Below are 13,706 nucleotides of genomic sequence, written 5' to 3'. Positions count from 1 at the left end.
TTGGTGTCTGTTATGCTGATAGTGCCACTGGGGCGGGCGGTGAGGTGTCTGCTCGCCCTCCCACGATACAGCTGGAAAGATTTCACAAGTCCTCATATTCTTCATATGAATCCTATATGTTTACTTTGATAATTTCTAGTCTGACTAGCCCTGGAATCTGACAATCTCACTAGTTGACAATGTCTCTGGTTCAGGAATCGATGCATGCGAGCGGCTGGGATAGCACTCATCTCCCGTTTCCCCAAGGGGTTTGAAATGCTTTATATCGGGTCCGTACGAGAACACCGGAAATTGGGTATTTATGGGCAGACTAATCTGTGGTTTCAGGGAATGTGAAGCCAAGAGGAAGACGAAGCTTGAAAGTTTTAAACAGGTATGCCATTAAGATAGTCATCTCAGCGTACGTCAAGCTAGAACCTGGTTGGGCATATCGACTACTTAACGGAAAGGACAACGAATTTAAAACTCACATCTGTCCTGGACACATCCGTTTTCCTTTGGAAAGCCAGCACATCTTCCATTGAGGCTCTCCGCAGTTCCTTGGAGCCAACGACAGGGGTCGAACTGCCTCGGATCAGGACCCCAGAGCCCTTTCCTGAAGTTCATCGTGTAGGCCAACATGAAAACAATCGTCTTGTAAATCGTGGTCAGTTATGCAACATGGCGAAGTTTAGGACCTGCAAATACACCTGGCGCCACAACCTTTCCGTCCACAATTATGGGTCTGCTGAGGTTCTCGGGGACAACTCGCGGTAGACGCCCTGGTATTCCCATCCCAACCCGGATTGATTCCTTCACACTGGCCGCCTGCAACTCGGTCAGAACAAATTAATGTCTCATTGTTTGTCAGAGGGCATACGCACCAAGTATTCAATTTTTACAGGTTTAAAAGGCGAATATATCCCTCTTCGTCTTCGTGGATGCCGGCTAATGAGTCAACAAGCTTTTTTTTCAATTTCCTTGTTGTGAAGTATGTGGAGGATTCCAGTCGTCAAAGTTGTGGAAAGGGTGTCCGCTCCAGCGACCTCGGGACCAACATCTCAATTGCCTCGGACAGCTTCTGCTGTGGAGGTAAAGATGATATATAGTCAAATAGGACTGGGTGTGATTGTTGATTGCCTGCTTTATCATATTGCCGGAGGCAGCTTTTGGCGCGATCTACTCTCCAGCCGTTTGAATAATCGGTGTGCTTCGAGAGCTTCAGGGGGTCTGGAAAAGAATAGTATCACCGAAATCGATATAACAATCTAGGTCTATTGGATATATAGAAAGAGACTCATTTCACATAAACACTGTCAGGTAGACCAGCAAGCACCAGGCTCTCAGGCGTCCTCGACAGCAAAAAGAATTTTCAACCAGAGACTGCATCCCCGACAGCCGATGACGATCTCTCCATGTTCTGCCTCTCTTTCCAGGTCGTCCTCTGTGACTAAGAAGCCTCTATCATCTCCGCACCGACAGCCACGGTACCAGACCGCAAGATCATTGGTTGCATCTCCTTCGTCACAGGCCAGATCCTCCAAATCCACAATCTCCAGCCCTGTATGGAAGACGTCACCTGTCTTCTCGGTGGACCTTTGCCGATCTAGGCGGAGTGTGCGATCATATTCTGCGCGCTGTTGTGGATCTAATAATGTCTTGTAGGCTGTCGTGATCTCATCAATGGTATAGGTTCGAGCGTCATTGTTTGACATCGAAGAGGAATCGTTGGAGGAAGCGAATGTAGAGCCTTGTATTCCCGAGTCTTGCGTGACAGTTGCGGCTTTATCTGGGTGGTGCTTTAAGAGGGCTTTGTGGTAGGCGAGTTTTATCTGTTGCTTTGAAAGGGTAGCGGAGGAGCTCGTGAAGGGGATGTTGAGGATCTGGTAATAGTCCCTAGCAGCATGGGATGGGTTCGTCATTTTGGGCTATGGCCCTATTGAGGCTGGACCTCTTCATCCGATGTGAATGTTGGTTGAAGTTGGGAGAAAAATCCGGGTCGCCGTAGGTGTAGTCAGCAAGACAGGACCCGAAAGATTGAGCCAGTGTACTTCTTCTCATCCGAAGGAAGAGAAGGGTGAGAATCAAAGAATGTTTTATATCTACAAAGGGACACAGGCTCGTGACAGCGGGGTTTATAGACTTTAAAGAGGAGAGGAGGGGGTCTTAGGAATATCGGAAAAATGGGTAGGAAATACAAAAATCTTGAGAATGAAGAGGAAAAAAAATAAATTCTATTGTAGTTTGACTGAGATGTTCGTCGTAAAAAAGTCCTGCTGCTCTATAATAGCGAGCACCAGGGTGGAGTAGACGCGGCCCTGCTAGAAGCCGTTTGGTTTTGATATGCCACTGAACGAACGATTAAAAAATCACCCAAGAGACGTCGATGCCATTGAGGGCACCTCGCGGGTTATGTGGGGGTTTGCAAGCTATAATAATGATACGATGGACACAGAGTCAGTAGAAAAATACAACGGTCCTCACATTACAGGACCGAAGGACAATTCGGAGACAAGCTGTGTGTGTGTCTACAGATGTAGAGATGTTGACAGAAGAGAAAGAAAAGAAGAAGAAAAGTTTCACTTGAAGCAGAGACCACGTGACTGTAAGCTAAACACCCGAAGTCACATGATATTCACATATTTCAAGGAGGAATTTTCTGCGGCGCGACACTTTCTTTTCTTCTTTACACTTTTTAAAAATCACGAACGCATAATCAACCTCCAATTCCTCCTAGCTTTAGGCCATAGGATGGTAGGTCATATTGGCGTACTAGAAGAAATTCTGGGCATCTTAAGGCTCCTCGACGGTACTGGTTGGTTTCGACTGGCTAAGTGCGATGGACGAACGAGTCACCTGCTGCTTGGACATACCCCATTTCGGAATATAATTTGAATCTTGAATATTTTGGAATCTTAAATTGTCGTCTTTTATCGTAGCTGGATCCCTGCTAGTGTAAATATCATCTAGATGATCTACTGGGACAATCCGCAGAGACATCCGATGGGGATCAAATTGAAGAACTTGATTTCCGCTTCACTGGGATAATTATTCCGTTTTAGATCTGTTCTAGAAGCAAGTTTCTATGACGAAATTAACTAGTGGAACTATCAATAGAATATCCCTGAAAAGGGCCGCGTGTAGTGAGGAAAGGAGCTTGTCTGGGGTTGCAATGCCCCTCGATCATCCGGTCTTCTCTCCTCTCTCTCTCCGCCTTGTGAACTTTTTCCTTTTCCCCTATTCATCTTTCACGTACTGTATGTACGCTGTCCACTCCTTTTTCTTTAATTCACCATGCCGAGCGCCATCAGCAAGCGCCAGCAGCAGCGCAATGAAAAAGCCTTGGCTGAGTTGATTCGGACCGTCCCTGGCAATGACCGATGTGCCGATTGCGATGCCCTGACCCCAGGTTCGTATCCTCTCCCCGCGCCGGAAAAAAAGAATTATAACCAGAACCTTGGTTGAACTAACCTTTTCGTTCCATTTTATAGGTTGGGCAAGCTGGAATGTATGATGTCCTTTGGATCGATAGAAACCATTCCTCCTCTTTTGAACTCAATGGCTGATAATTTTCCCTCAATAGATGGGTCTCTTCTTATGTATGCGGTGCGCCGCAATCCACCGCAAATTGGGCACACATATATCCAAAGTCAAGTCGTTATCGATGGACACTTGGTCTTCAGAACAGGTTGATGTGAGTGGGCGTGTGGAATATCCGCCGAACATCTGAGGGACTGACACAGCAATGTTTATTAGAGCATGAAATCTCACGGCAATTTGTTGATGAACAAGATCTATAACCCCAAGAACATTAAGCCGCCAGTCCCGACAGATATTGATGAAGCCGACTCGTGCATGGAACGCTTCATCCGACAAAAATATCAGTATCGTTCGCTGGAAGATGGCAAGCCAAAGCCCCCGAGCCGCGAAGACTCAAGCTACACTAGGCTACGCGAGGAACCAAGACGACGGGGTTCTTCACCTCAAAGATCCCCCAGTTCGCCTGAAGGCTCACCTCCTCCCTTGCCACCGAAGTCGGGCAAGTTCTTCGGGTTTGGTCTTCGATCTTCTTCGTCCACGTCCAACCTCCGTCGCTTCGGAACCAAGAAGGCATCGCCATCGCCGTCCTTTGACCAGCGATCCTGGTCCCCGCCACCCTCAAATAAGACTACTGGACTTGGAGCACCGGTTGCAGATGTGACGACCGATTCTTTCGAAGCAAAGATGGCAGCGCTGCGGGAACTAGGTTTCAATAACAACCGACGCAACGAGATGGTTCTCAAAGGCCTTAATGAAGACCTGGATCGATCGATTGACACATTGGCGAGACTGGGCGAAGGCAACCAGGCCTTAATACGAGCTAGGAAGGCATCCAATGCGAATAAGTCAGCACCTCCGAGAGCAGTGTCCTCCGCTGGGCCTGCTGCTGTCTCTAAGCCGGAGACGACGAACAATCCATTTGACCGAGCTGTTTCCAATCCAGTTCCTCAGCAAACCCAGGGAGTGCATGTTATACAGTCAAATCCATACAACCCATTCGATCAGATGTCGCAAACTCCGCAATCGGCTCAGCCATTAGAGGCTTCTTTCCAGGGTCTCCAGGTTTCCCAGCCCCTGTTCCCTCACTCTACTGGAGGATACCCGAATCGTGCCAATTCTATGCCACAGCCTACATACCAACAGCCGTATACGCCTCCCGTCACTTCAACTTTCTCAAACCAGAGTGGTTATATAGCATCGCCTCAACCAATGGACAATAGTTACAATCCTTTCTTCCAGACTGCACCCCAGCCGCAGGGCGGTATGGGAAGTCAATCACACCTGAGCCCGGGCGCTACGCAGAACAATCCATTCTTTAGCACCCCGGCGCAGACCCAATCTCAACCGCAGCAGTCGGTTCCATCTGTATCAACACTTGGGGTGCCTCACCCTCCCCAGCATGCAAATACCATGCCGGCTTTCTCGTCCACTTCACCCTTTGGCACGTCACCATTTGGGCAAGCGGCTGCCTTCCAGCCCCAGCAGCCCCAGCAGCCCCAGCAGCAGCCCCAACAGCAGCAGCAACACCAACAACCAGTTGGTCAAGTATCATATAACCCATTCCAACAATCCATGGGACAGCCTACTCCACAGAGCGCAGGTGGTCAATTCAATGGATATTCGAATCAATTTGCGCCCCAGCAGCCACAACAATTAGTACCCCAAACCACCGGCCGAATGGACAAATCAGGTATACTTTCTTTATACAACCTCGCTCCTTCTCCAACAAACGGAATTCCTCCCATCCCGGAACATTACCAGTCCCAGCCAGGCGCGGGAATCAGCCCTGTTCCACAACTTACCAACTCTTTCAACTCCACCCCACAATCTCAACCTCCCTCCAGCATTCAGACGCCACAACAAAACACCGGCAACCCCTTCCCTGCATCCAACATTCCCTTTCCTGCCTCCAACAATCCCTTTCCTGTCTCCAACAATCCCTTTCCTGCATCCAATAACCCGTGGGGTGGATCTGCATCCGCTACTGGTGCCGGCTCAGGCTTAGCTGCCCAAGCGGGCGTTACTACCTACCCGTCCTCTTCGGGATTGGGCATTGGAATGGGTGCAAACGGCTCTGCCGCTCCTGCTCCTCCTGCCCCTGCCGTGGGCATGGGAGCAGGGATCGGCCTATCAGCCTCCAATGGGCCCAGCCCATTTAGATCAGTGAATCCGGCTCTACCCAGAACCCATGTGAGCCAGCCAAGTGTCGATATCAATGGCCTACAAAACGGTCGCCACAGTCCGGATGCATTTGCCAGTCTGAGCTCACGCTACGGTTGATCTAAGCTTGCACTGCGTTGATCTTTTATCTGACCGATCCGATTGAATGGAATGCCGCGTCATGATTTTTTCCCGATGAGATGAGATGCATTCATATACCATCTTTTGCGTTTACTCTCTTTGACTCTCCTTCTATCTCTGCTTTCCTTACCAAAATAGATTGGTTTTCGTTTGTTACTATTATTTGCTTTCATTGGGATTAAGTTGATATGGGTATGGAATGCTTGCAAATACCGAACTAATGATATGGATATAGATCGATCGATGAGATGTGGTTTCATGTACATGGTGCTAGGATGCATCTGAAGATTTGTCTTGTCTATTAAATTCACTCTTTAATATTGTTCATTCAACCCACTTCGTTTCGGGTTTATCATCTTTGGCTGCGTTTGATTTCTTTGCGATCGGTGTTTGGTTTGAGTTCTATCTTTTATCATTCCCACTAGACTGTAGATACACACACGATTGATCTTCACACGACAATCAATAGATACCATGTTTATCAAGGAAGTCCAACCTTTTCGCTCAAGAGATTCAACCCAGGAACCACAAAATCTAAGAACTCTTGGTCTTCCTCTTGCATCATCAAGTCAAACATATGATCCTTGCCAGGACCAAGTGGTATTTCGTGACAGCACCCAATCCTTGTAATTCAGCATGTGCCCTTTCACTAACAGCACAAGGACCAAAAGTATCAGACAACCCATGAATAAACATAGTCGGTGGATAAGTCTTTAAGAAACCCTTCGCACCATCGACTCGCCCGACATTCCCATCTCGAACCACCTCGCTTAACCGCTTTCCCCATTTAAATTGACTTGTAAGCCACGCTTCCCTAGGTGGAGGCAGATCTGTCCCCAGATATAATTCCACAGCTGAAACCTGAGGCTTATCAAAAATACGATTGAGGTATTTCTCATCCCAGTTCTCCTCTCTACTCGTGAACCACGGATGAGGCTCCGAATAACTCGGATCGTCAAGGTACTTTGCTCCGTAAAAGTCCAATACAGCGGAGATCTGAACTGGAACATCGGGCTGATTTGGCTGCAGTAGAGTATCATAATGTTAATATTGACCTGATAATAGAAGGGAATAAACATGCCATGTTCAAAGCAAGACCACCGCCTCCCGAAGGTCCCATGACAACTACCTTCTCCGTGGCCACTTGGTAGCCATCTGCAGCAGCTTCTTGACTGAGCAGTGAACTTGCATTGCTAATTGCCCAAATAAGACGGTCTTTTGAATCAGTGATCGGGCCCTCGAAAGCCGATACCTGTGGACAAAGACGGTAGTTGGGTACTACCTCCAGGAAGCTGGCTCTGGTAAGATAGCTGATTTGTGGTTTAGGTATAGTATCTTTTGAGCCGACGACGAGGCCTCCTCTGTGAAGAATTAATACTACATAAATTTTTTGGCAGTGCTAAGTGAAGTGGTTCATACTGAGTAGAAGGTCGCTTACCAATTGGATGGCCATTCCCGTCTGCGGTTGTTGGGGAGTCCTTTTGCCAGTGGAGGTCCGCAAGAAGCTGATTATCTTCTTCGACTACTTTTTGCGTTAGCCAACTTGAACTTGCTGTACCCTGCCTGCATGTTTTTATTATTTCGACTAATCAAACACCAAATTATACATACTTAGTCTGATGCCTGGTATTGGCTGGCGTTCTCCACGACGCCCTCGTCACGGTCTAGAAAGACTTGAGTTAAACGCAGTTGTTAGATCTCCAATACTCTACCCTCCCAATGTTAGCGCCGCATTGAAGCTGCAAAAAAACAGATAGTGGATTACTCCGAAGTACTCCATGGAGATTATTCGGTTAGCATAACAGATAAAAACGCAATATGCCACATGCATAGGGTTCCAGCTTATTTCTGTAAGGTTCATGACGGAATGGCTTGGGTCCACTCCCTTAAACTCCCTTAAGGGGTTTCAATCTGATCAATCTAATAGGTGGTCGCATGGGGTCTAGTTGGCTAGTCTACGTCTTCAAATGCTTATGTCCTACTATTAGTAGTATTATTGCAAGTTATGTCAAGACATTAAGAAGAAAAGCACATTGACCGTGGTTAACGAAACTAGGATACCAGCATCTCCGATGTCTCTTTGCTTAACATTTGATTCTGCCTAGTATTCATCTTTTGATCTAGATACATCAGTTGTTCGTTGATAAAAATTTTGTTCTGTTTATTTGTTGTGGAAAGAACAGCCGGCCGGCACTTTCCATGTCTTGTGACAAGTGGAGCCTCATCGCATCCATGGCTCAAGTTCGCGTGCGGAGTAAGTTGTGCGAGGCTCGGCATAAAACCATAAAAGAGGCTTAAAGTCCTAATCCAGAAGTCATCTCCGTCCACTAAAGAGAAAGGCAACCAAAAAAGACTATTTCAACACATTTTGCCTCCCAAGTAAAACATTTTTCAAACGCTATCCTAGACCAGTCAATTTTTGCCTCCCAAATTCGCTCTAGGAGCCACCTGCCGATGCTCTCCCCCAGTCCATGTGGGGCTGGCTACAACAATTTCGAGTCTTGCCGGGCTAGCTAAAGAAACTAAAAAATTAGTTCGATTCAGGGTCCTAACCGAGCCATTAATGTAACCCAGAAGCCTGCTCTAAAACTCGGTATGCAGCTAGTGATCAAATTTTCAAGTTATTCCATGGCTTTATGCCAGAGGCAACAAAACATTAAATAGTACATTAGCCGAAGGTCCTCGCACTTCAAAATCCATTCTTCCAATTCAAGTTTCGCATCGTATCACTAGTATAACTCTCGAACGAGCACCAAAGTGAACTGATTGATACTATATACTACTTGGCGATTCCCTGAACAGCCTATCAACCAACTACGAACCCAGTGGCAGCGAGCCTTGCCCGACCATTCGAGCCGCATTCCCAAAGACAGGATACAAATATAACAACAGAAAAAGCAAAAAGCAAAAAGGAAGAGGTGGAAAACAAATATCCACCATGCCTTCTGTCTCAACTTTATCCCAATTCACCTTTTCCAACTGGGGCCCCCTCACCACGACCTACACGCCTCCCGCTAGCTGCACAACAGCAACAAACAATGTGGTCCTTGGCGTGACCTCCTACCCAGGCGTTGAATACATGGGCGTTAGCTGCGATAGCCCAGATTATGGGGAATGCGTACCGACCGGATCATCCAAGTCATCCAAATCGCAAGCATCAGGATACCTAGATCCGCGCTCATTGTATCAAGCCGGATATTTCTCACCAGGCATATACTGTCCTTCAGGATGGAACACAGTCGGCATTGCATCTCGAGACGGAAACGCCTCGGTAACTTCAGGAGGAGTCTTCAGTCCCTCTACACCTATTCCGACCCATGTAACCCGTGGAGAGAAAATCAACAACCCTGCAAATGTGTTAATGCAAATTCTTGATCCGAGCGAAACGGCTATGCTTTGTTGTCCTGAGTATGTATAGCCTCTTCCTGAAGAAGTGATGATCAATTTGACTAATTATCATTCTTTAGATCTATGACTGGTAATACGAATTTAGGCTGCTGGTCTACAATACCTGATTATCCGATTTCTACGGGCTGTGGCTGGAAACTTGACAGCGATGACTTCGCTACTGTGACTGAGACAGTATGGGTTGATGGAAAGACGGCGGTTTGGGATGATGTATGGAGCCTTACAGCTACGACTCCGATGAGTCAATCACTGGTGGAGACATTTGCATCTACCGATGTTTCGAAGATTGGACTGGATGCTATGAATGTTGTTCCGATGGTTACGCTTGTGCATAAGATGTCGGATATTGCAGGCACTGGGAAAGATACCATACTCCATGGGACTGTGGGCGCGACTGCGACTTCAACTGCGGGTTCAAATGGGACTGTGGCTACTTCTAATGCTGCTGTGAGGATGTTAGGCTCGCGCCGTGTTTGGAATGGGCTTTCTGATGTATTGGGGATAACTGTTGGGGGGATTGTTCTTGGGGCTGCTATCATTTTCTCTTGATTTGATAGTGGCGAGTACATATTAATTTTTCATATGGTTTTTATACGGGGTATATTCATATTCACAGATAGTCTGGGAGTTTAATGCATGTGTTATGGAATTGTTATTGTGGACGAAGTCCAAGCTGTCGCAACTATTATCTAGACTATCAAAGTGTTTCTCATTTCTTCGAGTAGAAGAAGCTGAATTCAACGTATCCATCTCTCCACCTTATAATGGCTTTTCTGGCTTGATAAACCAACGTTCTTTTCATTCATCCACCGTTCAAGATTTAATATCATCCATCCCATATCTTCATAATTAACCAGTCACGTCATCGTAAGTTCATAAGAGAAGAAAATAAATAAACAAGGAAATCAAAAGCTCAAAAAAAACCTGCTAACACCAATCCTTAGGAATCCCTCAAACATACCCAGACCGCCGACTACGGCTCGAGCTGCGATGCCGGTGCTGTCCAGACGATGAGTGACCCCGTCGAGAACTGTGGCTTCTGCGACGAACAGTCTTCTCACGAACAATCACCTCACGATCTCGACTATGCAGCCAAAGTGCCCAGAAAGCTGTCCAGGAAAAGAAGATAACCTCCATAATACCCATAGCAAAAGTTGTCTTCAGCATAGCGCAGGTCTTATTCACATGTAAGTGGTAGTCATTGTGGATGCTCTCGCCGTACTCTCCGAAGGGTCCTAGAGATACCCAGACTGAGCTTGAGCTACCATCCCAGTGTGAACAGTCCTGGGTGGCGATGAAGCGCAACTGATAAACACCGGCGATGAATGCGCCGAAGAATAGAAGATCCACGAATGCGACGAATATGGCGGAGCGTTTGGTGTTTGAGAATCGGATGAGCGTATCGAGACACCAGAAGGCTGCGATCACGCTGACGATGAAGAGAACGAGGATGTAGGCCGGGGTAAGCATGTTTGCTTTGAGGTAGCCGTGGACAAAATATGACTATTTCATAACGTTAGTTGAAAGCTCAGTTATACTTGGTATATTGGTTTAGGGGTGAAGCGAGGCGAGGTGTCTCTGAGAAGAGTGCATTGTCTTTGCGACAGCCCTGATCGAGTGTTTAGGATTCACATACCATAATGCCGATAATGGGAATCAAGAAGGTGATTTCCACCAACCGATTGAAGATGAAGAACACGCTGCCAAACATGTTGCCAATCATGATAACGGATGCCTCGTGGACGAGGGGAGTGATCTGATCTCAGGAATGCGACAAGGGAAGATTGTCAAATGGACCGCTGTCGGGTTGCGCAAGTATGTATGAGGCAGATATAGATGTAGAAATGAAGTATGGTGGATCTCACAGCTCAAGCATACACCTTACATGCAGCTTTAGAAGCGGAGAAAGCTAAGATCACAGCACAGATGCAAAAGAAAATTCACAGAAGGAAAAGAAGGAAGAGGGGTAGAACGGAACAATAAGAGCATCTCAGGCTTTGCTGACTCGGCGGAGAGAGAAGAGGCTGGGCGAGTCACAGTTCATCTAACAATGTGGGTGGCTGGGGCAACCCACGCCAAGTCTTTTAATTTAATTGTTTGATTCTACTAGTAAATGGACTTTTTCTACTCAGTCCGTATTACTTCGGGGGCTAGTGTGCTTTTTCAACCACTGAGTTTGTAATTTCCCGTCTTTTTAATTAATGTCTTGCATCTGATTGACTTGTTGATCATGCAAAAGTCCGGATATGTTGGAGCGGCAACCCGAGTGGATCACGATAATAGTGGAGACATAGACCCCAAACCCAATTAAATCATTGATACCGTCGGCTGTATGAGATCATGGTCGAGATGCATAAAGAATAGTCAATGTCAAATTGTGGTATATTCATGCAATGGCATTATGCAGAGTTCATAGATACATGGACGCTAATGCAGTTTCTAAAACGCCAATCGTCTTCCCCATACCGCCCATACTGTTTTTAATGCATGCCATGAGGACGTCATAAGAACCCAAAAAAACCAAAGGATAGACTGTACTCGGTATACCAGCCTCAAAATCAGACAGTAAATAAATGAAAGAATACCCGCAGCACATTTATTACACTTGCCGACCCGCGGCATCGTTGAATAACTCTTGTTGGCCTGTATGGCCAGTAGGCGCCGCGTGCGCTGGAGGTTCATACGCGGTATGAGTGTCAAAAGAAACTGAACTAGGATTGACACCAGCGTTCTGTGCTGTCGCATATCCGGGTTGCATCTCATAGCCATCACCGACATCATCTTCGCTAGAAGACCAGTTTCCATCCGGGTCATGATCATGCGCCCGACGAGGATATACCTGCGAGGAGGCGTAAGGATTGCCAGGAATCGCATATCCTGTCGAGTCGGCAGGCTGAAGTGGAGATGTAGAGCGTTTGCGAGGACCGGGCACGTTTAATCGCTCCATTTCTGGGTTCCGTAAAGCGGTTGTACTGTCGTCCAGTGCGCTGAACTTCGCATCGATCGGGGCTGTTGGCTCGGTTCCCCAGGTGCGAATGGGGTATGCCCGGCCCTTGCGCCAAGCTTCGGTGATTGGAGGGAAATACTGGCGGTATGAAAGCGTGGCGCAGGCGACACCAAGTAGCGAGCCGGTGATCACGTCGAATGGGTGATGGCGCGCATCCATGATGCGAGACACTGCGACAAGGGTTGCTGCAAGGATCGGAATCGTGACAAGGAGGGATTTCCAAGCTTCACCGCGGTTGTCCATTATATGCAACTTACCTCCCAACCACAATGACGTGTAGAACAAGCCTGCGAAAGAGGCTATCGATGACGGTCAGTACGTTGATCAAGCTGCTGGTATTGAAGACCATAATGATGGAACTCACAGCTGCTATGACCGGAAGGCCATGATCGAAACCCATCCTTGATGAGAGATGCTTCCCCGGTGCAAATTGACGAATTAGACAGACCGTATATTTTCGCGTCCACGCTTCCGCCGAGTGGCTGGCACCGATCGATCAAGTCAGGGCGAGGTTTCCCACACGCATTCTTCAGCACCTGTGTGATGAGAAATGCCAATGCCTGTGACAGCAGAAGACCCAGTATTCCACAGTTCATCTCCCACAGGCGATCCTTCCAACGCCACGGTCCTCGCAGTTTCCGCTTCCCAGACACCGGATCTTGTGTCTTGTGGTGAGAGAACAAGCCATCGATGAAGAGAGTATAGACGATAATGAGAACGAGCGGGAAGGCACCGGAGATACAAAGGGCGTATGCGATCGGAATACGCTCGTGGACAGCATAAGGATATTGGAGGGATATATTGGTGAGAGAGAAGTGTTGATGGTATGGTTCGAGGGAGTCGAGGATCCAGAATCCAATCACACAAATGCTATAGGCATTGATTAGTCGAGTATCTTTAGAGAGGAAACAGCAGAGTAAACTAAGAAGTGCTGATAGTCATACTCACATTAAGATCACATAGTCAAATATGTAGCTGGGAGATGGCAAAGTGGTTAGTTGCTTTCATCCAGGCACAATCTGCGGGGGGAAATGAACACACGAGATTACTACGCGCGGTCGGAGCCGCCGCTTAGAGAACGGCAATTTGGCCGGAATCTCCATCTTCATGTAGATGTAGAGAAACCCAGATCACAGCAAGCAGACAAAGGAATCAATCCGAAAAATCCGAAACAAAGGATTCCAAGAATAAAGGGATAAGGGACTTTTAAGATGCTCGCGTGTGGCCTCTGGAAATCCGCCGACGGCAAAGCTCCATCTTGGCGAGTATTATGAACCGCTCACATTGGAACTGACTTGGGACTTGCCGTATTGTGCTTTTTACTTTTCTTGAGTGGACATCCTATGTATTTCCTTAAATGCAGCGCCCTTGCGATTGGAGCGTTCCTAATCCCAATGCCGAGTGTCTGGGCATGCAGATCCTCATCTTGACTCTGTCTACACTCTACCACGCAACTACGGCGCAGCTACAC

At 47.3% G+C, this 13,706-nt stretch overlaps 7 protein-coding genes across 7 annotated transcripts; 2 read left to right on the top strand and 5 right to left on the bottom strand.

The window, feature by feature from the left end:
- Nucleotides 1–310: 310 nt before the first annotated feature.
- On the bottom strand, nucleotides 311–606 carry N7478_003469 (uncharacterized protein; the record flags this gene model as incomplete). Its single annotated transcript, XM_056919683.1, has 2 exons — nucleotides 311–417; nucleotides 471–606. The coding sequence occupies 2 exons, from the start codon at nucleotides 604–606 to the stop codon at nucleotides 311–313; spliced, it is 243 nt and encodes an 80-aa protein (XP_056782841.1).
- Nucleotides 607–651: 45 nt separating this feature from the next.
- Nucleotides 652–1,280, bottom strand: N7478_003468 (uncharacterized protein; the record flags this gene model as incomplete). Its single annotated transcript, XM_056919682.1, has 4 exons — nucleotides 652–807; nucleotides 864–927; nucleotides 1,038–1,209; nucleotides 1,277–1,280. The coding sequence occupies 4 exons, from the start codon at nucleotides 1,278–1,280 to the stop codon at nucleotides 652–654; spliced, it is 396 nt and encodes a 131-aa protein (XP_056782840.1).
- A 42-nt stretch (nucleotides 1,281–1,322) lies between these two features.
- On the bottom strand, nucleotides 1,323–1,901 carry N7478_003467 (diphthamide biosynthesis protein 4; the record flags this gene model as incomplete). The annotated part of the gene is made up of 1 exon (XM_056919681.1): nucleotides 1,323–1,901. One exon carries the CDS (start codon nucleotides 1,899–1,901, stop codon nucleotides 1,323–1,325), a length of 579 nt encoding a protein of 192 aa, XP_056782839.1.
- A 1,372-nt stretch (nucleotides 1,902–3,273) lies between these two features.
- Nucleotides 3,274–5,799, top strand: N7478_003466 (uncharacterized protein; the record flags this gene model as incomplete). The annotated part of the gene is made up of 4 exons (XM_056919680.1): nucleotides 3,274–3,388; nucleotides 3,471–3,487; nucleotides 3,563–3,673; nucleotides 3,736–5,799. The coding sequence occupies 4 exons, from the start codon at nucleotides 3,274–3,276 to the stop codon at nucleotides 5,797–5,799; spliced, it is 2,307 nt and encodes a 768-aa protein (XP_056782838.1).
- A 2,959-nt stretch (nucleotides 5,800–8,758) lies between these two features.
- On the top strand, nucleotides 8,759–9,777 carry N7478_003465 (uncharacterized protein; the record flags this gene model as incomplete). Its single annotated transcript, XM_056919679.1, has 2 exons — nucleotides 8,759–9,228; nucleotides 9,288–9,777. The coding sequence occupies 2 exons, from the start codon at nucleotides 8,759–8,761 to the stop codon at nucleotides 9,775–9,777; spliced, it is 960 nt and encodes a 319-aa protein (XP_056782837.1).
- Nucleotides 9,778–10,179: 402 nt separating this feature from the next.
- Nucleotides 10,180–10,939, bottom strand: N7478_003464 (uncharacterized protein; the record flags this gene model as incomplete). Its single annotated transcript, XM_056919678.1, has 2 exons — nucleotides 10,180–10,731; nucleotides 10,865–10,939. The coding sequence occupies 2 exons, from the start codon at nucleotides 10,937–10,939 to the stop codon at nucleotides 10,180–10,182; spliced, it is 627 nt and encodes a 208-aa protein (XP_056782836.1).
- An 888-nt stretch (nucleotides 10,940–11,827) lies between these two features.
- N7478_003463 (phosphatase PAP2 family protein) lies at nucleotides 11,828–13,338 on the bottom strand (the record flags this gene model as incomplete). The annotated part of the gene is made up of 4 exons (XM_056919677.1): nucleotides 11,828–12,534; nucleotides 12,600–13,105; nucleotides 13,184–13,210; nucleotides 13,277–13,338. The coding sequence occupies 4 exons, from the start codon at nucleotides 13,336–13,338 to the stop codon at nucleotides 11,828–11,830; spliced, it is 1,302 nt and encodes a 433-aa protein (XP_056782835.1).
- Between the last annotated feature and the right edge of the window lie 368 nt (nucleotides 13,339–13,706).

The sequence above is a fragment of the Penicillium angulare genome, assembly GCF_028827245.1.
Source record: "Penicillium angulare strain IBT 27051 chromosome Unknown utg000003l_segment0_segment0, whole genome shotgun sequence".
NCBI lineage: Eukaryota > Fungi > Ascomycota > Eurotiomycetes > Eurotiales > Aspergillaceae > Penicillium > Penicillium angulare.
Note: the sequence above shows the minus strand (reverse complement) of the source record. Positions and strands in the feature narration are given on the sequence as shown.